Genomic DNA, 24182 nt, shown 5'->3' with positions numbered 1-24182 from the left:
TTGAAGGTAGACGTGTATATATAAGAGATGTTGTATTAGTGCCAATAAAGTAACTCTCCATCCTAGTCACAATATGTAAAACAAAATCATTATAGGTCACAGAATGTTCTTCAACAGGGAACCTTGTCTTATGCTTGTTTAGAAGGCTTATTTCTGAATTTTGTAATTACTACCTGTGAGCTCGAACTGTCGTGTTATAAAAGGACACTAGCTGTACAATTCATGCCTTATCAATTATGTGAAATTCAACAAAAATCTTTTAATGTACATACTATTACGATGATCTATATTACAAGTGTCCAACAAGAGAAAGATCACAGTGTACAGGCATATTAAGAAAGATATGCTGAACCTGTGAAATGAAATGCATATCCAACTAGAAAAATATTATTGTCTGCGCTCTCTATCTAATTCTATTGATGCTTAATTTGGGTTATTTGACGGTTGACGGTTGCGGGAGTAATCTGGACAGACATTTATAGATGGTGTCATATCTGAAATACTTACAAAATTATAATTATCTTTATAGTTATGCATATGAATAATTATAGATGAAGAGCTCGTGTGATCATATTTTTCTAGGTGGAAATATTTCCTTCTACATGTTAAATAGATACGTAAATTGAGGTTTTGGTGTTGACGAATTAGCTTTTGTGTGTCTGATAAGTCAATAGTAGTTTATTCCTGGTTATTCTGTTCCTTCATTTATATCTTTTAAATCAAGCGATTAAATTCTTCCTACAGGTCAAATTTAAAGGTTACAAAGCAAAACGAATTGAAATGTGTGGAAGCAAATTAATAATGCGACGGTGATGTCTTTATTTCCCTTAGTTTGGTAAATTTGAAAAGCATGAGTGTTGATAACGAAACACAATGACTTTCTTCCTATTATAATGATTTTAAATATTTGAAACACAAAACGAAAAATCATGTTTTTCATTTTTTGTTTACATCGAACTCGTTAATGGCTTATTTAGTTAATGTGATACGATTATTTGTTACAGACATATTTTGATTGTCCATTTGAACTTGGTTATATTGATCACAAATCTGTGTTATCGTATTCGATGAAAACTCATTTGTATTACTATGTTCTAAGCAATTTGACAATGCCATATTATGACGATCATGTATTTCAGACATTACGAAGATCTTGCATACAGTGTGATTACAGAATTATATTTCAAGAACAAAAACAAAGCTAGGCAGTTGTTGGTGACAAATGTAGAGAGATATAATTCTACTACAATTTTTGAGGTAGCTGAAAAATTCACACTGATGAAGTTTATGGGACACGCTGCATGTCAAACAAAGCTGAACAAGATTTGGAAGGGTCGCATTGCATCTGACACATCACTTCGTATGGTAAATATTTTTACAAATGTACCAAAAATAGATTTCTTGACCCCGAGAGACGAACACTTACATCATTAGTAAAACTAGTTTCGTGTTGTATATTCGTCAATTGCATTATAAATTGGTCATCACAAATTATTTTTTCCTTATCTATCAAATTTGCTCATTGACTATTTTGCTGCGAATTTTAATCTTAAAATTCAGACATGGGTCATTACATATACTTATTATAACATATGCTTCAAAATTTTAACATACGGAGTAAAATTACAAACAAACTAAACTCTAGAGATAATTTAAAATTCGAAAAAGACCCTGATGAAAAGGCAAAATCAAGAGCACAAACACGTCACGAGAATGAAAGAATTGTTTACTCTTTTTCGCGTGTATGGCAGTTGCATATGATTCCATGTACAATATGGAAAAAAGCAAGTTCCAAGCATGTTTAAGCTAGATAGAAAAATGGCTATGGGACTTTAAATACTTACTTGTTTAGTTAAAAGACATTCACTAGTATATATTTTGTCCGTATGCTACAAAAATACAACATTGATATTTGCATTGTCATTGTTTTTGTGTATTAGTAAACAAATATATATTTCGTTTCCATTTTTTGATACACATTATTTATAAATTGATTTTTAAATCTTTTTAAATCATTGTTCATGTTTCATATTTACAGGCACTTGCAGCTCTTTTAACTTTTTTTGTACCAATTTTGATAATGAAAATAGTAAAGAAAACAAACAATAGGACTGCTCCAGAAACAGATGGGGAAAAACAGGAACAAGAGCAAAGTACAGTTCTTACGTTGATGAAAAAAATGTATTATTTTTTCAACTCACCATGGATAAAATTCCATCTTTCCGCTGTAAGTTGACTTACAGTTTCTCTAATCATTTATTTACACTTCATTTGAACTATGATTGATAGTTGTCTCATTGACCATTGTAATCATACTACATCTCCTTTTTTTATAACAACATGAATATCTTGTTGTTTTATCCAGTGTCATTTTAATCAAAACAAAAAAAAATAATTAAAAGTATGATTTATTTCAATTTTAGTAAATTGAGAAAAACATGTCAGTGTTGTACAGCATACATGTATGTGAGCTCCGGTTAAATCAAATAAAACACTTGTGGGACACAAACATAATTGATGCAGGTAGTATATACATGTGCTTTTTTAATTTGCAAAAAAGACTTCATATTTAACTTTTGCTTTGTGTATTGCCAGGTTGTGATTTTTTTTTTTGAAAAATTTTCAACGCAAGGCACTTACAAATATATTCGTGATGGAAAATAGGAAACCCTCAAGTGATTTTTTTAAATCGTTTTTACAATGTATGTTGCACTAGTATGTTTTATGTTCCTACAAAGATTATGAATTTAAAATAATTCCTGCTACATATCAACGTCCAGTCTATGCTTCGATGTATTTGAAAATTATTCAGACCTTGTATTCTAATTGGTGATTGCTTGAAATAGATTTGAGTCGGAAAGATAATAATTAGGCATGTAATGTTTTGTTTTAGAGTGGCACAAAATACCGAAGGGTGTAACAAACTCATCAGTCTAAAAACGAACAATTGTGTACTGAACAACGATAAGTGATCGACAGATACACATCTATATATATATATATATATATATATATATATAAACGCCTAAAAAGTGTACATAACAACACCAATAACACAAAAAGGAACTATAAATGTAATTATTTATAAATATTTCGGATAACAGATATCCTTCGTCAGTCAGATTCTGATTTTAAATGAATCATCTTTAAGTCTTCTTAGATTAAACTTTTACTAAATCTTGAAATTTATACAATAAAAAAGGCAAACCGAACATCAGTTAAGACGCTTGCATCATTGCAAAAATATGTTGAATATGAAATAGGTTATATGATTAATTACATCAGAGGGTTCAAATAAATGTTTTGAATAAAAATAATAATGTGCGATATGAACTAGGTATATATATATAGATTGCCTAACAATGTAATTTTAACACACTATTTAATATGTAAATATAAGAATGTTTAAAATATTTACAAAATGATGAAAATAGCGCAATATTTCGCTAGACCAACTAGGTTTATCAAGCGTGCATCTATCCAGGTGAAATCGGATGAAGATGATAAGAAACTTTTGCAGCTCAATGTATATGTTGAACTTAGCTGCCTTGAAAATAAGAAAATTTTGCAGCTCAATGTCTATGTTGAATTTGGATTGAGCTGCCTTAAAAATAAAAAAATAAATAAATTTTTGCAGCTCCATGTATATGTTGCTCTTGGATTTAGCTGCCTTAAAAATACATAATTGGAAGTTGAAATTGGCAACGTCCATTGGCCGATATTACGGGATAGAAAGGACGATGCTTTGTTTTTAAGTTATTCTTTATCTTTCCTGTATCTTTTCTCGTCTTTTTCGTTAAGACCATCAGGTTCTAAAGTGTGGAGTTAGTGGATCCAAAAGTTTTCTCTTCTCCTTCTCGCCGTGGTGTCCCACTCGGTGTTGACTTCTATAATTTGGAAAGTGACATTTTCAAAAGGATGTTTCGTAGAACGAAGATGTCTTGTGAGAGGACAGTTTTTGTTGGTTTTGTACGATGAACGATGGTTATTAAGCCGAATATTAAATTTGTCCATTGTTTCTCCCACATACTGAATCCCACAAGTGTCACATGTTAATATATAAATTGAGTTCTCCGTTTTGGAGTTGGAATTTGAGTAGATGGTATAATTTTGTTTAGTAACGGAGCTGATGAAAGAACTGCTTGTATTGGCAGCTTTACAACACAAACAATTCCTTCGACCACATTGTTTGTAGCAACCGGGCGATGAAGTAGGCTGCTTTACTAATACAGAAGTCACTAATTTGTCACGGATGTTTTTAGGTCTTCTGAAGGCCATGACTGGTGGTGATGAAAATACTTTTTTTAGATTTAAATCATTTTCTATAAAATATATAATACAACTTGAAAACCAAGGACTAAGCGATTATAAATCCGACAAAAAAATGGTGTCATATTAGATTCTTCTGTAGTTTAAACATATATTACTCCATGTGTTGAACTCGTCTTCCTGCAAATTAAAATACAAACCCACTTCAAATCAAACATTTCATGAATAATACATCCAGTTGTACAAAAACACTTGCACAATACATATCGCTTGTTCGTCGAAATTGTGCTGTACATTTGAATTTTAATCTAGTATCTTAGTTAATTCGAAGTTCACTGCATTGTTTTATTAAAACTGCAAACATTTTTTTTATTAGGTGACGTACGTTGCAATGTTGGGGATATTTTGCATGTTTGTATTGACAGATTTATATCCCATGTCTGAAAAAAATCCTTCAATTATGGAATATTTTGTGTTTATATGGGCTGCGTCATCATTCGCAGAAGAAATAAGACAGATGTAAATGTACAATAAAAGGAAAAATATCGCTGGCTATCAGAATAATAAGAATAGATGGAAAAATAAAAATGCGTTATATATTTTTTTGTATAAGTTAAACCTTCGAAGAAACGATGACAAAAATATTTTGCGTTTTGTTTTACTTCAAATATGGGTTCCAATGATAACTGTATGACAACAAATATATCATTTTATAGTTGACTATACTTGTTTGGGTAGCTGAACATATATAATGCAAAATTCAGAGACAAATCCTTCTCCTAACACATGTACAATTCAAAAACGTTTTATATGACGTCACCGTAAGTCTCATAATGTCATAAAGATGTAAGAATTGAGATTAAGGTAGATTCGGTTTCAGCAATCTATTTATATAATAAATAGCTCACATTCTAAAAATTAAAAAGTAACTTGTAGTCAAATGTGTTATTGATAATGCCAGGCTTTGCGCAGTTTTCAAGCACATTCCCTTTAATTTGTTTATTAGTTGAAGATATTAGCAGGCCAAATCGAGGGAATTGTGCAAATGATGATACAAGCATGAAAATTACCACAAAGCATCATTATTATATACTTTTAAAGAAACAACTGCTGGCCATTAAAAAAAATCATTTTTTTCAAGATGGCCACCGCCGTTTTCTAAAATGGCTGTTTTTTTCAGTTTGAAAATACTGATTTTTTTCTGGAAAACTTTTCGTTGACCTTCTTTTAGTGAAAAGCAGCTGTCAGGTTTGGTAGCTACCTTCTTAACATGTGAATAATTCACTAGACATGAGTATTTGACACAAACCGGTTTTGCACATGCGCGAAAATGTAACAAAATTCATTAAAAAATATTTTAACTATTTACTATAAAATAAGTGATTTGGGATTTTCAATGATATTATGATTTGGTTTGATATCATTTTTCAAGGTTATAACACACATGATTTAACAATTTTGCGCATGCGCAAACTATTTATAGACATACTGATGAGTGATTTGTATGCACTACCAGGGCAAACTGGTATAAATCGTAGTTCATCATTACTCTAAAAAGCAAGTAAGTGTAAAATCTATGATGACACTGTTAAAAACAAGCCAATTCAGTTGCAATGATCAGGTATTTGATGGATAAGACGGAAAATGTGGTTAAAACGAGAAAAATATCAATAGTAACGATCAGCCACTTTTGGTAATGAGTATTCAGTGGGAATTGCCTGATTTGTACAGAGAAGATAAGTTTATCGTCATGTAAGGTGGATTTCACATTGAAATGACTTGTAATAAAATTCTGGGTGATATATTACGTGAAGGTAGATGGACACATGTGTCATGTGTCCCCACTAAAACCATTATTGCAACACCTAGAACGGCATATTCCTGTATGTATGTTCAAATGTACCTAGGACTAGACACGCGCATCAGATAACTCTGTGTTTTAGCTTGAAAGGTATATATCGGCTTAAGAAAGCTAAACACAGAAATTATAATCATGTCATGACTTTGTGACGTTCAATGATTTGATAGACTGGCGTAAGAAAATATAGTCATCTCTACCACAGTTCAATTCCTGGCGTTCAATTATAAAATAAGAACTACTTGTGAATTTGGTAGTATGCTTATTTCATGAGTCAGATTTTGTACAAAAAGTCCATATAAAGCATGATACTGTATTCATTTAGGTCTTGATCGTGTAACATATTCTTGATCGCGACCGACCTTCTCCGAGATATGGCCTCCCTTCTCTTAAGTCACCCACAGTTGGCAATTGATTTTGAAAATGATAATTTTACTGTACGTAGGACCAGAAAATATTTCTCTTATAACACAATTGATCAGACAAAAAAAAGAAAAATGCAATTGTAAAGGGCGATGTGTTGTCATAGGTTTAACCGAAGACCTCATTTAGACGTATTGATGGTAGCTAGACCAGAAGTCAGTAGACTATCAGATAAATTTGCAAGATCTTCTTTAAAAAGACCAAAAGCAAATAATTTGAAAATCCTTTGAAGCAAATACAAAACGAAGGAGAACCGGTTTCTTATAACCAGATTAAAAAGAACAACTCTTATTATGTCGGTAAAATAAAACTGTAAACGTTTTCGTAAAATCAAAGGTAGAGCTCTTAGATATCTTTTCTAGACTTTTATTTTTTTGTCGCAGTGGAAATATTGATTTGGAATATTTCTGAATCCATAAAGACAAACTGCTCCTCCGTTTTTGTCTTCTGATGTTATTTTAAGCAGTGGTATTAAATCTGTGCAAATGGATAAACTTGAAACATTTTTTAATTTACAGATCCAAATTCTGACGCATTTATCGTTGATAGAGCAGCAATGGTTAATTCCAGGCCACCTTGTAGGGGATCAATATTGGATGATTTTGCAATTGTGTTATACGGCCTTAAATAAAATCTTGCATCGATAAGTATTCAAGAGTAGATATTGTTTTAGATTTACTAAATGAATTATTGAAAGGCTAGATGTGAGACGACAAAAGTTGGGTTCTGGAGTAGTTTTCTATATGAAGATGACAACGAAACGACATTTTTCAAGAGTCTTGCCGACAGAAATGTTTCTGTAGAGACTAATAATGATACTTTCAAGCTACCCCTTGTAAGCATGGAGAAGCAGATATACGAATGTTTGTCCATGTTCGGCCTGATTATGAAAATTGTTGTAGGACGGTAATTTAAGGTAGCACCGACACAGATGTAGTAGTATTAAGAATTGCAGCACTCCAAAAATATGGTGGAACAAACTGTGGATAGGTTTTGGCAGGAATGAATACTTTTGATGGCTTCCTGTACGTGATATGTCAAATGCGTTTTGTCCTCGTGTAGCTACTCTTTCTTTCATTCATACATTCAGTGCATGTGACACTAAGGGAATAGGTCAGTTTGGATGACATAGGAAGTATTTCAACATGTAAGGGACGTACTTATTTCTTTGCTGAAGTATAAAGACACATACAAGGACATAAAAGAAGCATTTGTTTACATCATGTATGACAGAACAACATCAAAATTTGCTGTTAACGAGGCACGATGGAAATTTTTACCCAGGAAGCAGCGGCATTGTGATGTAGTTCCGCCTACAAGAGTGTTTTTTACGGACCACATCCAAAGAGCAGCGAATCAAGGAGGATAAATTTGGTCTCAGCCTGATTTATATACCAATTCATGAACACTGGGGTTGGATGAAAGAAAAAATCGAGGACTTCTTCGACTACCGTTAAAGTTGCATCCTCCTGTCGGGAACTTTTGAAATGAAGAGGCGAAAAATCTAGTTGTGTTGGTGACTGTAAATGCTAACGTTCTATCCTTCCTTGTACGAGTTTAGTTATTGGCTACTGTTCGATAATTTTAAGATAACGAACCTGTCTTTCTTACAAAACTAGACATTTAATCTTAAAAAAGAATGTGATTTCACTTGTTAAGTTGATGAAAATTATAAAAAAATACATTTTCAAAAATTTTGCCGCCATTTTGAAACCGGAAATCACTCTTTTTTGTCATTTATGTGTTGTTTTTCCGTAGTTAAGGAACTGTAATTTACGCTTAATAAAACCTTACATTTGATTATACCTATAACACAACTTTCAAAGAATTACAACTGGATATGACTCCATTTGCAAAATGATCGGTGGCCATCTTGAAAAAATGGGAATTTTTGATGGCCAGCACCTGCTTTCTTTTATTATCGTTTAGTCCACCTGTATACCAAATTTCATGCTTGTCTTTCATGCTAGTGTTATTACTAGTTAAGTTGATGAAAATTATTAAAATATTTTTTACGTATTTGCATCTAATTTGGAACCGGAAACCACTATTTTTCTTCAGTTATGTGTTGTTTTGTCGAACTAAGGAGCTGTTTTTACCGTTTTATCATATCTTAAATTGAATTATACATAACACATCTTTCAAGGATTAAAATCCCTTGTAAAATTGCTTGAAAGTAAAAAAAATCGAAATTTTTTACTCGTTAGCCGAAATTTTGAAACCGGAAGTCACCTTAAGTTTTATTAATGTATTGTCTAGTCGTTATTTATGAACTGTCATTTTCTTTTTATCAAATCTAACAATGGATTTTACATATAACACATTTAAAGGATTAACAAAAATTGGCTAATTTGTTATCACGCCATTTTAAAAAGTGTGGTGGCCATCTTGAAAAAATGATTTTTTTTTCTGGCCAGCAGCGAATTTTTTGTTAGTATCATTTAGTAAACCATTATACCAAATTTCATGCTTGTATCACGATTTGCACAATTATGTTCATAATATATTCCACTATATCTGTTACCAGGTTCATAATTAAACTGAGCATTTACTTCTTCAAATTATGTTTTCTTCCGAATTATCTCGAAATTTTATATTAAAATTTTAAATCCAATGAACAGCCCAAAATTTTAAGCAAAAAATTGTAATGGTCAAGATAAACCTACGACGGGACTAATCTATCAGTCCCAAAAATTAAAATCAAGTTAGCCACTTCCATAAAAAGCAGATGTCATCCTAAATCTGTTATGACCGCCTAAGATGTAAACTTTAGACATGTCCGCTACTGAATTGAAATTCAAAACCAGTCCTACAATAATTTAGTACTTTGACCTTGACTGGTAAAATTGCTCAGAACCTGTTATGAAGTAAACAATGTTCATGTCTGTTTAACGCTTACGTAACTTTTGACTATGACGGGTTTACATTCATAGATTGAGTTAATTTGTATAGCATTTTATATACTGGTATAACATGTGTAAACATATGAAGAAACAACAATGATTTTTACATGTTCTATGACAAAAACTCGGGTCTTTTTATTAGGCTTCAACACATTTTTGATTTGAAAAAAACAATAGTCATATCCACGGGTCGTGTGTGCAGTTTTCCTTTAACAAGGGTATTGTCTACCAAATAAGAAAAGAGCAGACTTGTTTACTCAAATTATATTGTAAAGCAGTAATCAATTATATTCTTAGTTAATTTGTGTACAAGTTAAACTACTTGTATCCACAACTATAGTCAAAAAGTCTGAAAAGACAAGTTTTTGTCTGAATTTGCATGAATTTTTACTCGACTTTCTTAATTGGTATGAATGATTTTTTTTAAATTCTTGACATAGTATTAATTTGTCTCAAAAGGTTCTTGATTTTTCTTGACAAGTGTCTTGACAGTATGAACATTGTTTTAAAATTTCTTGAGACTTCCTTTATCATCTGATAAAAGTCTGGATTAGTCTCGACAAATTCTTGACTGTCTTAAATTTGTCTCGATATGTCTTGACATATTCTTGACATTCTTAATAATGTCTGAATATGTCTTGACATATTCTTGACATTCTTTATATCTGAACATGTCTTGACATATTCCTGACATTTCTTAAATATGTCTTGACACTATATCAGCAGTATGAATTAAGTCTGAAATGTGTACAGATTTGTTCTGCACTATCTATGACATTATACTGCTGTTATTACTCCTTTTTATTATGGCTAAACTAAACTTTGAAGAATCAAGGATTAACTTGGTATAATAGGATACCCCTTTTGGCACCTTAGATGGAATACCCTTCATAATCACCCATGTATTTAAATTTTGATTTATTTTTATTAGACATTAAATTAATTGTTTTCACTTGGAACATAAGTTGAAGTAATACACCTATCCACTATCTACTGATAAGCCCACCCCCCTTAGCAACACATGGCAACCCAGCATCTTAGGTCAAGCTAATCAACAAAATGGCGGTTATTATGAACATTGAATAATAACAAAGTAAAGAAAATGTTATAAACATATAAAGAAGAGCAATAAATATATATGTTTTTGTGTTCAAATGTGATAAAATAGTTACTCCTCAAGAGTTGAGAGATTGATTTTTGAAATTCTGACCATTTAAACTTAATTAAAAGAAACAAATAGAATATTGAAATTTGAAGCTATACTATAGATTACTTTCATTCACAAAAATGTAGTTTTCATTACACGATATAGAATATGATATGATTGATAAGATAAATTATGATGATAAATTACAGGTTTAATTAAGCATGGCTCATGAATGTTGATAAGTATGTTTACTGTGTAGACAAACACCCCAGTAAACAATCCAACGTTGACATTACGTTGGGACAACGTAATACTATCGTTGTGACAACGTAGTAAAATTACGTTGGTACAACGTAATTTTGTGAACTCCCAGGCACGTGCTGACAACCATCCACACAACGTTGGCACAACGTAATTTGTGACGTAATTTATTACCATCACAAGACGTTGGGACAACGTGATATCACAACGTTAAATGTTCCTTGTCCTCATTGTATTGCTAGGACCAATAGTATTATCAATTCCAGATGTAAATGGGGTCAATATTTCAAAAATAAAATGATATGATATTCAAAAAAGTCGATTTGGTATGATGGCCAATAAGACATCTCTCCATCTTGAATTAAGTATTGTTGATGTTAGTACTTGTAACTGTACAACCTGCAACATGATATCTTGGTACATGCTGCAACTTATATGGTTAGTGTTTCATTGTTCTAGAATATCGAATTCACTATAATTCTAGAATTTAGATTAACTTTGAGGAAGGAAAACAGTTTTTAATAAAAAATATGACAAACTACCAGAAGCCTGTAATTCAGTGGTTGTTGTTTGTTTGTGTTACACATTTGTTTTTCATTCATTTTTCAACATAAATAAGGCTGTTAGTTTTCTAGTTTGAATTGTTGTACATTGTCTTATGGGGGCCTTTTATAGCTGACTATGCGGTTTGAGCTTTGCTCATTGTTGAACGCAGTACGGTGACCTATAGTTGTTAATATTGGTGTCATATTGGTCTTTTGTGGATAGTTGTCTCATTGGCAATCATATCACATCTTTTTTATACAACATACACCTTAATATTTACTTTTGAATCTATCAGCTGAATTCATTACAAAATGAAGAGCTAGGAAAAGTGGTTGGGAAAAGGCCAACAGCTTACCGTCTAGTTTACAAAAGATATCAGACATGTTCCTCATGTCGTAACAATAATCCCTTTCCCTTTTCATAAAAGTGACCTACAGGAATTATATTGACCGAGTTGTAATAACATTAGAAACATGATAGGGTGCCAAATGAGATCACCCCAGAGTGATAGAGTTTGGGTTGCTCATTCTTTAGTTTTCTATTTTTTGTCTTGTGTACTACTTTTTTACTATTTGTCTACTTCTTTTTTTAGCCATGCATGGTGTTGTCAAGTTTATTTTTCGATCTATAAGTTAGCTCAAAGTTCGCCCCTCTTTAACCTGAATTTCAATCAAACTAACTACTGCTTTTTTTCTGATAAAGGCCATATTAACCAATAAAAATGCATGTAAAATGTTTCTGAATTTGTTTTTATTTTCATTCCAAATTTTAGTTTTTATTTGACCAGTTATTCCAAATTATTGATTTCTGCCCTCTGATCAGCTGGTTGGTTGGTGTTGGTTTCAGGTCTCTGAAAAAATAAAATAATCATTTATTATATAAAAATTAAAATAAAAATGGGTTCCATTATATAAATTACAGCAGTTCTTTCAAAAAAAATACCAACCGGTGAGAAACATAATCAACGTTTTTTCTATAGTTAGTAGTTAAATAAATCTTGTAGATTCATAATATGTAGATTCATAATAATGTTGTGCTGTGACTCAAATGTACTTTTGCCAATTATACACATTTCGATAATTTATATTAGAAATTTTAACATAATTTCAACCCTGAGTACATACTAATTTATAACTATTTTAACCTTTGTTCTTATCTTAAAATTGTTTTTTAAATGTACATCTCCATTCTAATTGTATTTTGTCATTCATCAATTTAAGATATTAAAAGATTTTTTAAAAATATATTTAAAATTTACTACAATACAGCAACCCTTATAATATATCATATGCCAATGAAAGCAATTTATAAAATCAACAAATTGTAATCTGATAAACAAAATTAATAAAAGAGTACGTTCATGGGCTAATCATCAACTATGCATTTTATGATAATGAGCATTGTGTATTAATTTCCCTAAATATGGTTCAGGCAAATTAAAAGTAAAAGAACAGTTCAAGAGTAAAACTATATAAAACTGTATAAACTGATATTTACCTTTTTGTATCTTGGTCCATCTTTTTGAGCTGGTGCATGCTTGAGGGTTTCTGCTATGCACTCCTCAACCTCAGACACACTGCATCTGTGTATTTTTATACAAGATTCTGGAAAAAATATTATAAAAACAATCAATTATCTTCTATATTCAACAATTAAAATCTATCTGATAAGCAAGCCTTTTATAACCATTTTTTTTTTATCAAAGTTTGAATAAATATACTCTAGCTACAACTGCATCAAGTGTGATACAATATTTATCCAATCAAGAGAGTTAAATTTTCCAATTTAAAATGCAAGGCTTGCTGTGAGTTTTAAATATCTAAAATGTAATCCTCTCCAGTGGATGAATATCATATTACACCAGATTTGGTGGTGGATTCTTTAATGATTTTCAATTAAGATGCAGGCAATCTTTTTTCTTCTTTTTTGAAAGATCTGCAAAAGATTTGTACTTTGAATGTGACGTCAGCAGATCAAATAAACTACAAAGGGTGCAAAAAGGGATAAATTGATAAAAATTACAGAGAGATTTTTTGCATTCTAACATCATTCCTTTTTTACAAAATCTTTGAAGGAAATTTTCTTACTTACTTGTGACAACTCTACAAAGGGATAGCTCGGAGAAGTTCTTCTTTTTTTTCCCTTTCAAGCTATAATTGGACCAAAGACCATTCGTCCCCAATACTCTCAGCATTTTTCGGACAGTGTCCCCAACTTTATGACCACCTAAGGTACTAAGTAGGTTTACCTAAAAATCAAATCAAAATGGAAATTAAAAAAAATATATTTACATTTGTATCACAGCACTCAAAGGAACAAGTTGATAAAATGTTAATCTTATTTGTTGACAAAGTTAGCAACTTACACCACATTTGTCTAAAAATTTTGCAAATTTAAACTGGATGTTCATAGATGAATATCATTCCCTTTATGAATGGACTTCCAGAAGCCTTTTCATAATGAGAATTAAAGTCAGATGAAACGAGTAAGAGGTGAAAAATAATGTTTGTCCAATTCTTGAACCAATGCATGTATACATCATGAACTTAGTCCTCTGTGCACAATTTTATCATTTTTTCTCAAATATATCATATAATCGTCAATTTTTTTTCTCTCTGTTTGTTATGATTTAACAAATATGGCTGCTTATTAAATGCCGTGTTTTGAAGCAGAGTTTTACCGATTGTCACCCTATAGTAAACAAATCACAAAATGCATGGGTATTGGGCATGTGTTTAACATGTATAATCAGATATTTGTTTATTTCAATGACAGATCCATGCGTATTGTGGTCACCGAATTGTTACCAGGAGGGTTAAGCTCGGGTCACTATGCATACAGAAAATATGTCAGCGAATTGCTTCCTGAAAGCAAGCAATTAAAAATAAGTAAACTTCTTCTAAATGTGGACAAATTAAAGAATTTTACTCAGAAAAAAGTACATGTACATAAGTTGTATAATGAATACTATCCATTATTAAAATGCATATTTTTTTTTAATTTGAGGTTTCTTATGACTTTAAAATACAATTTGTAAACAATAACTGCACTGTACGGTTCGGACCTTGGATTTTAAGTGATTTTTTTACCACAGTGATGTGTACATTAATTTTAACTTAGCTTAGTATTACATACCAATTTCTTTTTAAATTCAGGGTTTTCTAGTTCCCTAATAATCTCCAGCAACTCCTCTTCAGATTTTGCTGGAGATTGTATCACATCCTCAATTATAACATCTTTGGGGCCTGATTTTGATGACAAGATTTGCCCCAACATCTCCTTCATTTCTTTTTGATTTTCCCTGATCACTGCCAAATTTTCAAGGATTATCCTCTGAGTGGCTGAAAGGAAAACAATGTACCTTGAATAAGAAATTAGATACTGCTATTTCAGGAATTTTTGCAATAAATATGACAGTCTTGTATTCTTTCAAAATATTAATCTTTTTAAAGTGAAAGAAGCAGTTCTTTCCTCTAAATGGCAATTATTAATGCACAGAATAATTTCTAAATTTACAATAATATATATGAAAACACATTTTCCAAGAACTGATAATAGAAGTATATATATATATCAATATAACACAATACAAATTGATAATAATATTAATATATTGTATATAAATTTGTAGAGGCATGGTTTTTTCATAAATTTTTATATAGAGACCAACTACCTTCAATAGTGTCAACTCTTCTTGTCAATGGCATCCGTAATCCAGGCAGATTATCCAGGAATTGGTTATCTAAATAAAAGAAGATTTTAAGATAAGGAAAATTGTTAAAGCCGATTGATATTTTTTAAAACTCTTTTATTCAGTCTTCTTATGGCATTTTTTTAACATATTAAAGCAACTAACATGTGTACTCTTTCTTGTTTATTTCTTTCTTATTCCATGATTAACAACAATGTGTCTAAAGCACACAGATGCATATGCCCCAATAGCATTATCATTATCAAATTTGAGTCAAAAATCTTATTTGGCAATATATCATAGAGAACATGTGTATTAAGTTTCAAGTTGATTAGACTTCAACTTCATCAAAAACTAACTTGACCAAAAACTTTAAAATGAAGCGAAACCGAGGGACAGACAGATGAACAGGCCCACAGATTAGAAAACATAATGCCCCTCTACTATTGTAGGTGGGGCTTAAAATAAATGTGTCTGTTTAACAACTGCAATTTTTTATTCTTGGCTAGATGCATAGGTTCTGATTTTCTAGGTCATTACTTAAAGAGTATGTGTCCACAGTACACTGAAGCCTCACTATCATGTTGTTACTAACTTACTTGTATTATGTGGTGACCAATCTACTACTGGTGATGGTGTCATTGATGACCTTACCATCCCTGGTGATGGTGTCAGCAATGGTGGTGGGGCTGTTGATGACCTACTACTACCAGACCTTATTGTTGATGGTGACTGTGATAAACTTGATCTGGTCATTTCACCTGTCAAGCTTCTGTTCAGTGGTCTAAATGATGATTCTGTTCTGAAATCTATATTATAAAAAATAACAAATAAATAAATAAACAAATAACCAATTTTAGACTCCTAAATATAGTAAAATAGGACAGTATGCATACTAAAAGACAGAAACTTGCAATATGTAATTAAATTAAAGATTAAATGGTGGAACAATATTATCACATTTGAACAGCAATTCAAGTTAGGCTTTCACTGATGATTATATTAAAAATAAAATATGTCTTCAAACTACTAATCTTATCTTTATTTCAAATCATTCTCCAATGAATGCATGTTGTGGATAATGATTCTTTGATCTAGAACAGTTCAAATATATATGAAACAGATCGAGCTATTTTTCTTTAAAAAAAGGGGTCCCAACTCAAGATAAAGGGGTGTTCTTATTATATGTCCTATTTCAAATGCATTGTTCATAAAAATGGGGGTGTTTGAACTTTCAACCCTTGACCATCACCCCCCCCCCCCCTTTTGGATCTACCACTAATATCTATTCAAGATGCACAAATGAGTTTTAATGGCAATTAAATAATACAGGAAAGCCTCACTATCATGTTGTTACTAACTTACTTCTATCAAGGGGTGTCATATCTACTGATGGTGATAGCGTCAACTGTCTATCCATTTCTGGTGATAGGGCTGCCAATGAACTTCTGTTCAATGGTGATAGCATTGGCGGCACTGGCAGTTTTAACACTTTTTGGGAAGAACATGGTGGTTCATCTTCATCCGAGTCTGCTGAAAAAAATATATACAAATTTTATAGAAATGACTTGAAAAATAAAGTTCATATACATTTTTATTTCAATCAACAGGCTGCACTATATCTAATCTACCAAACTAGACCACTGGTCATAAAAGAATTTCTAACAATCAAAAGAATCTATACATGAGTTTTCAAAAGTGATCTTTAGAGCAAAAAAATTGTTTCAAAAACAGCTGTCTTTCTTTTGCAATCTAGATTAATCAATATATATCAACAGATCTTCTTCAGGAGGTCAACTGCATCAGCTTTTTTAACTTGGGTGCCATATTTTTTAAAAGGCTTTTACATAGTAAAATGAAGTTAACTGAAGACTAAAATTGCCTACAAAACATCAACCAAATAATTATTATCAAATACTGTAAATTCAGAAATTATTGCAAAAATGTGACAGGGTAATAATATTAGCAATAATTGAAACTCGCATGTCTAAATTCTGTGCTTCAAACAGGTTTTTTCTCAATATCACAAAACTTAAAATTGTATTTTAGTCTCAAATGACAAAATCAAATCATAAATGCACCCAATAATTTCTGAAATTACAGTACTTAATAAATGTATATATATATACATGTATTACCATCTGGAATACTGGCATATTTTTGAGGCCTTTTAATTGTCCTAGATTTTGTATGTACAGGTACTGGCTGGACATTGACAGGGCTATTTGACTGTTCTGGCTGCACATTGACAGGGCTATCTCTCTGGGTTTCCCCCTGATCCTCGCTCTCTACATTTGAAGTGTCTAAAGCCAACTTTGACTTTATTACAGCCATTTCAAATGAATCTGCAAATTCAAAATTTAAATATTAATTTGTAAAGACATTAAACAAACTTGTATACAATGCATAGTTACTTGTGTTATAAAATGTAAAGCACAATCAGTTTTCTAGTTTGGCTAATGATATGTTATTTAATTTTCAACACAATCAATCAAATTTATATTTTTAAAGTTCAATATAAAATATACGGCACAAGTGGCACAGTTCTGACATCACAATAGCTTTCAATAATTTACAGTATTAAACAATTTCATTTAGCTTGTAAGCTCAAAGTAAAGGGGGTTCAGCTCTTGTAGTCTAAACATTGTCGTGTTTTTATCTTCTTAATAAGACAAAATTTCTTTACCTGCAGATGCAAATATACGGACAGAATAGATCATCCACCTTTCCTTGTCAGGTACTTCCCCTTTTCTTGCTCTGGTACTTTGGTTGTTAAAGGGCCACCAACATGCAGATTCCTTTAAAAAAATATATAGACAATGATAATAAAATCTTACATTTAATACTTCTAAAAAGTTATATGTATATGTATATAGAAAAGTTTCGGAGTGAAATATAAATGTGTGTTTGCCGATTGTTCCCTTGAAATATTGGACATTCATAAATAATTCTATTGGGCATTTTTCAACAATTTCTTTAGCAATAAATTAGATATTTTGTCATTTAATGCATGTGATGATGATGTGGTTTTTTTTTCAATCTATATGTGTTAATTGTTTACTGTTATCAAAAATAGGTTTCTACCTAATTCAGTCAACTATTTTTGGTTTTAGTTTAATGTTTTGTAAATGTGAATATCTTTCCCAAAGTAGATTCACAATTGCCAAAATTTACAACAAATTGATTTCGTGTGCATAGCAGTCAGTGCTTTAAATAGCTAAAATAATGTGTTTCTGTCAGTTCTTACCCCTTCCAATGTTTTTACTAGCCATTTATTGTGTGCCACTGCCACCGAATCATCCTGAAAACCCACAACTACATACTGCTTTAACATCTGAAATGAAGAAAATAATTTTAACGTGAATCACCAATTGGAAATACTCCTGAATAATTAAAGTTCATTTTCATTATCCTCGACAATGAATAGAATGTACAAATATGAAAATGTGAGCTACATTGTACAAACGTACTGATATGGCACATGTATTTTTTTTAAGTTCACACATGCACAAAATGTACTTTTACTTGTTTTTAATTTACATGTGAAGCATACAAATTGATCATGTTGATACTCGAAACATCAATGCAACTGGTTTTTCATACGCTTAAGAACTCTAATGAAATATTAAACGTACTTGCATGATGTTGATCGAGGTCTATTAAGGAAAAATATGTTTTCAATTGTTTTTGTCTCTTTGACTTATTCCCTTAACTCCCATTCTTTTGTATACTCATTGTTATATTCCCTAAAATTACATGCAGAAAGGTTTGTACAACAATGTTAGTTTTTCAAATACATTTACATCAGATTCAACTCATTCAACAGGTTCAAGTTATAATTTTAGTTAGTCTTAACTTACCTCTAAAAGTCATGCAGAATTGCTAAAAAGGTAACATGCAAATCAACATCTTTGTTGATCTCAATTGCTTGACGATTAAGCAGTCCAACATCAAGCATTTTCATCTGGGAGAAACGTTTCTGGAATCTGTATCCTCCAATAATTCTTGAGTCACATGGCATATTAAAAATAGCTTCTCCCCTTGAATACACACGACACAATATTGATTTACCTCCATTTATTTCACCAACAACTTCACAGCAAGTGTGATTGTTCAAAACAAAAGCATTATTTGGTTTCTTGTTGCAAATGTTGGGAATGACGGTTTCAACTTTTTTCGATTGTAAATTTTCTAGCTCACTAATTCTTTTAATAATTTGGGATAGCGGATTTTTTCCAGATCGTATCATTTTTTTTAAGTGTTGCATATGATTTTCAAAGGAAAATGCTGCACAGTTATCTAAACAGCCATATTCCTTTGCATCATCAGCCAAATGCACCATGCTGTGAACATTGTAGACTAGTATCTCTTCTCCATATAAAATTTGAGCCTGTGATACGAAATACACCAATAATTCCTTTGCATACTCAACATAATTTTCAACTAAAACTGGACTTACGAGTATAGTCATGGCAACTGAAAAACTTAAGAAATGTTCATATAGCTCTTTTTTTAGTACACCTTTTAACACAAGCTTACCAGTGTAAAGTAAGAACTGCCTGTATTCTGTGGCCTTCCAATAGTCAATTTCATCCAAGCCTCTAGGTTTCCTTGCAAATTTTTTTGGAATGAATTTAGACAATTGGACAAGTCGTGTACTGATTTCTTCAATATGACCAAATGATATTTTGGTCTCCTTCTTTTTACCACGCATCCAAAGTAATAGTAATCTTTTCATGACACCAAGACAAGCCTGATGCATGTAGTCAATAGGAAATGATTTTATCATATCTATTGGAAGATCACAAAACGGGGATCTGGTACGGTGATGTTCTGGTTGGGTTTGGTTGCGAAAAGATAAGTCTGTCCTATATGGTAAGTTTTCTATTTCTGGATAAGTCATCCTGCCTTTCCATACACCTCTCTGTCCACATCTATCACAACCGCAATAACCACTGTAAAGTTTAACTCCTTTAATCATTGCCTTTGCTGGAGCATCACAAACAATGCATTTTAAACCTATGTCGATATGTTTTTCGTTTAACATTATTCCTCTTTGAAGAAGTATATCTAATTCATTAATCACTTCATTCAAAAAGTCTAAGCTTTGTGGTTTGGAAGTTCCCAATGTTAATGTAACTGCAAAAACTTTCATTGGTTTCAAATTTATACCACACAAGACTGGCCAAAGTGCTTTTTTTGAACTTTTAAATAATGGCAAACCATCAATATTTAAACTTATTTCTACCCTGTTAACCTGGCTAATTAACTCGCATGGATACTTTTCCAGATTAGTTTTTAGTCCTTTCTCCAAACCAAAATTATAGTACTCCATATTTGATACAACTTGTGTGTCAATATGTCTTTTTGTTTGTAACAAAGTCCGGGCAGTGGAAGGAAGATTTTTGTGTCCATTCTTAATTAAAATCTTGAGCAACTTGTCAAGTGCATTTTGTTTAATAAGATTTTCAGTCGCCCACTCTGAAAGATCAGTTAAAATAGTTGAACTGTCACCTTCACCTTCATTTTCTGAATCTGTTATTTCAATGTGTTGATCAATCATATCCCAATTCCATTCTTCATTTATAATATCTTCATTTTGGTTCATTGGTACACTTGAATCAGAGTCATCTGATAAATCTTGATTCATGTTTATGTTAGGAAAACTTGAAGATTCTATAAATTCTTGTCCAAGTCCACAGGTTCCCACACTTTTGTTTTGGCTAAAATCTCGGCCCTGGGCCTCGTCATCATCAGAACTTGTTGTGCAATTAGCATTATTTGAAGCTGCATGTAAATCTTTATTCACTGCACGTGAAATACTCATCCACCGTCTCCTGTATTTTTTACGCCTCTCTTTTTGTAAATCCATCCTGGAAACAGAAGTTTTGAACAACATGCACTTATGTTAGCTTAAGTTAGTATATCAAAACAAAAATCAAACAAATGAAATATTTCTGTACTCAAACATTAACTTTAGTTTTTTTCCCCCGTTCATTTTTAAATGTTTTTTTGATATCTCCAGGCTTGTGGGTATAAAATTTTCAGAAAAAAATGAAACATTTATTTATCAATACAAATTTTATTGATTACCTTTAATAGTTGTTACTTTATCATATGGTACAAAAATATTTGAAAAAAAATCAATTCGTGTTGGCCCCATGTGATTTTCAAAATGTAGATATCATTAAAAAGCTTCAAATTATCTCCCTTAGGTACAAAAATGACATTTTTGGCATTAAAATTGAAATATCTTTTTAACTCATCGGTGACCTATATTTTTTATTGTTGTTTTCAAATAAGCTGTACATAAACTAAATAATTGTAAAATTTAAGCGATTTCTGTAATTTAGTTCTTTTTTTTATTTCGATATTACCTCTATTTCTTCTATTAGTTCAACAGATAAAAGGACATTAACAAAAATGTATGCTTCTTTCAATGGCAGATTGTGAGAGTAAATGAACGGTTACCCCATTTTTTATTTCCGTTTTCTATTAATAGATTAAGTTCATTTATACATGTAGAAAAATTAAGCGAAATCCTATATTAAATTTAAAAAAAAAGATTTAGACTCGCGAGCCCCCTTAAATGAATAAAACCCTAGATGTAAATGTAGCTATATATACATATATTGAAAGATTTATATATACATATATAACTATATCTCACAAATGTAAAATAATTAAAAGGGAGTTCAGGTCAATAGACATAAACAAAGTTTCATGCAAAGTGGTTAAAGCTTTTTTGGAGTTATTGTCTGACATGCTGACAACTGACCGACAGACAACAGTATACCGAAATACACCCTGTAGATGAGCATTTAAAAACCAATGGTTCTTAATATTAAGGCATACTTTTGTCTGTTTACATGCGTAAAAGTCCAACAAATCTTTGTGAAAACTAGGTAATAATGTAAGTGCCAAATATACATGTACATACATTCCAAAATTCATAAGTGTTATGTTTGATTGTATGTCTTTATTTTTTATTACACTTTTAGTGTCATTAATAAACACCTTGATTTGATACCTTACATTGAAAAGAGAAGAAGACCCTTTCTACTATCTACATTGTCATATATAATATCTATCTTTCTGTCAAGGAATGGACTCATTTAAGAGTGTATATATAGATGTACTTCAGTGATACTTCACTACAGCTCGTCTGCTGAAAACCTTCAAGTATTTACATGTACAGTTAAAATGAGATCTGTATGCATGTACATACTTACTTGTAACACTCGTGGGCCTGGAAGTGTAGGGGGCAAACTTCTTCAGGGATGAACTTACGAACGGACCTAATATAGTAAACTGGGGTATATACATTTAAAGCGGGGAGTTTATACACATTTATACACAAGTTTTATACCCCACCCCGTCTTGACCTTATTATAACATATATATAAGCCTAGGTCAAACTTAGACTTTTATACTTACAACATTCATAAAAGAACATTGAAAGACACTTGCAGCCTAACTTACATGTAAAGTTACTATATATACTAGATTAACTTCCACCCCCACCCCCCTTTTCTTATATTACTCACTCAGTATTATATCTTGAAAATCAGCACAAGATAATCGAGCAAATTTAATATTAGATGAAAATTGCATAAATTTTGGCTCAAATATCCCTGATCAGTGCAATATATTGACAATAAAAGAAGAAGTATCATATTTCAACACGCGGTCTCAGACAATATAGACTTGAACTTTGAAGAAAAACCCTTTAATAGACGCCCAACACGGCAAGATATGTTTTAATTCTTGTTTTTATCACGGAGTATCTTTTAGGCGTAATATTAAATTATTATATTACCTTTTTCTTTGTTCTGCAATCTGTATTGTGCTAAATTTCACTGCTAGTTATATCATTCACTGTTCAAAACAAGCGGTAAGTTAATACTCATGAATGTGCGCATGCTCAGACTTTTCGTAGTAAGCAGAGGTAAAACCCGAGTACTGCTGAACGTTCCACTAAAACCAATCGTAAAGGAAAAACCCGATATCTTAAAATTAAAACAATAATAATAGATGATGATATATAACTTCTTTTATGACATAAATGAATAAATATTCATAAATAACATTAATATAACAACACATTTGAATTATAATATTTTCTTGGACATTTTCTTAAAGTGCAAATATTATGTCTGAGTGAAAAAAGGGGGATTGGGAATCAAAATAATCGTGACCTGGAAATTTGTTTCAACTGAACATGTTTTTATTTTATTCTAGCGCTGATATTCACAGGGTTGCCAACTACGTTTTTATAATGTTGATACGACGTAACAAAATGTTACGTTGGATTATGCTAGTTGTAACAACGTTGTCACAACGTAATAAAATGTTACGTCATGACAGGGTACTAAATTCACGTGTATACGACGTAATTTTATAACGTTGTCTGTACGTCTAAATCCAACGTTGGGATTTTACGTTCCCACAACGTTGGTACGACGTAAACTAAAGACATGACGTTCAGACGACCATCAACCAACGTTGGGAGTACGTCGTGTGTTTGCTGGGACAGCAGTGGGTCAACTTGTAAAACAAGCATCATTGCTCCAATACCTCATAATTGTTTATTGAATAATATTTAGCCAATTTTATTTTTTATGTCCATAGATAACTTTTACTGATAATTAAAATTCCTATCACTAAGTAAAAAATAAAGAACAAAAGAAAATTAATTTATTTTTTGCTAACATGAATATTTGGTCATTGATGTTCGTCTTGGCTTTAAATTCATATAGACTCTTATCCTTTTAAGATATAAATATTTGCACATTGTACCTTTTTAATTTCAAGTTAAGAAAATAAAATATATCCAAACTTCTCACTACTTTCTTTTTCTTTTTATAAAATATATAATAATAATCCTGTTTAATCAGTTAATATTCCCACAGAAGACCAAGTTGTATCAAAATTACACTTCATTTTACTAATGGAGCATCTATTTAAATATATCTTTTTATTATAATTATTCAAGTTTCCCTTACCTTTAAACAAAATTCTAAGAATACTTTCATTTCTAAATTCAATTCTTTAATTGCTGAATCTTAACATTATGATATATAA

The 24182-nt window shown here is 31.3% G+C and overlaps 1 protein-coding gene across 4 annotated transcripts; it reads right to left on the bottom strand.

Moving 5' to 3' along the window:
- Positions 1 to 12135: 12135 nt before the first annotated feature.
- LOC134699797 (uncharacterized) lies at positions 12136 to 23050 on the bottom strand. 4 transcript variants are annotated; one of them, XM_063561211.1, is made up of 11 exons: positions 18959 to 19095; positions 18346 to 18432; positions 17785 to 17896; positions 17237 to 17443; positions 16464 to 16631; positions 15698 to 15907; positions 15081 to 15149; positions 14543 to 14748; positions 13499 to 13655; positions 12905 to 13011; positions 12136 to 12257 (listed from the first exon to the last, which is right to left on the bottom strand). In XM_063561211.1, the coding sequence occupies exons 2-11, from the start codon at positions 18430 to 18432 to the stop codon at positions 12195 to 12197; spliced, it is 1386 nt and encodes a 461-aa protein (XP_063417281.1). In that variant the 5' UTR covers positions 18959 to 19095; the 3' UTR covers positions 12136 to 12194. The 4 variants fall into 4 exon arrangements, 2 of the variants coding, with proteins under 2 accessions (XP_063417281.1, XP_063417282.1); XM_063561212.1 differs by having other exon boundaries at positions 16464 to 16628; XR_010103675.1 differs by lacking the exons at positions 12136 to 12257; positions 12905 to 13011; positions 13499 to 13655; ... (3 more) ...; positions 16464 to 16631; positions 17237 to 17443 and adding an exon at positions 22918 to 23050 and having other exon boundaries at positions 17854 to 17896; positions 18959 to 20971.
- Between the last annotated feature and the right edge of the window lie 1132 nt (positions 23051 to 24182).

Source organism: Mytilus trossulus, unplaced genomic scaffold (genome assembly GCF_036588685.1).
Source record: "Mytilus trossulus isolate FHL-02 unplaced genomic scaffold, PNRI_Mtr1.1.1.hap1 h1tg000085l___fragment_1__unscaffolded, whole genome shotgun sequence".
NCBI classification, from domain to species: Eukaryota; Metazoa; Mollusca; class Bivalvia; order Mytilida; family Mytilidae; genus Mytilus; species Mytilus trossulus.
The sequence above is the reverse complement of the archived record's forward strand: the minus strand, read 5'-3'. Positions and strand labels throughout refer to the sequence as shown.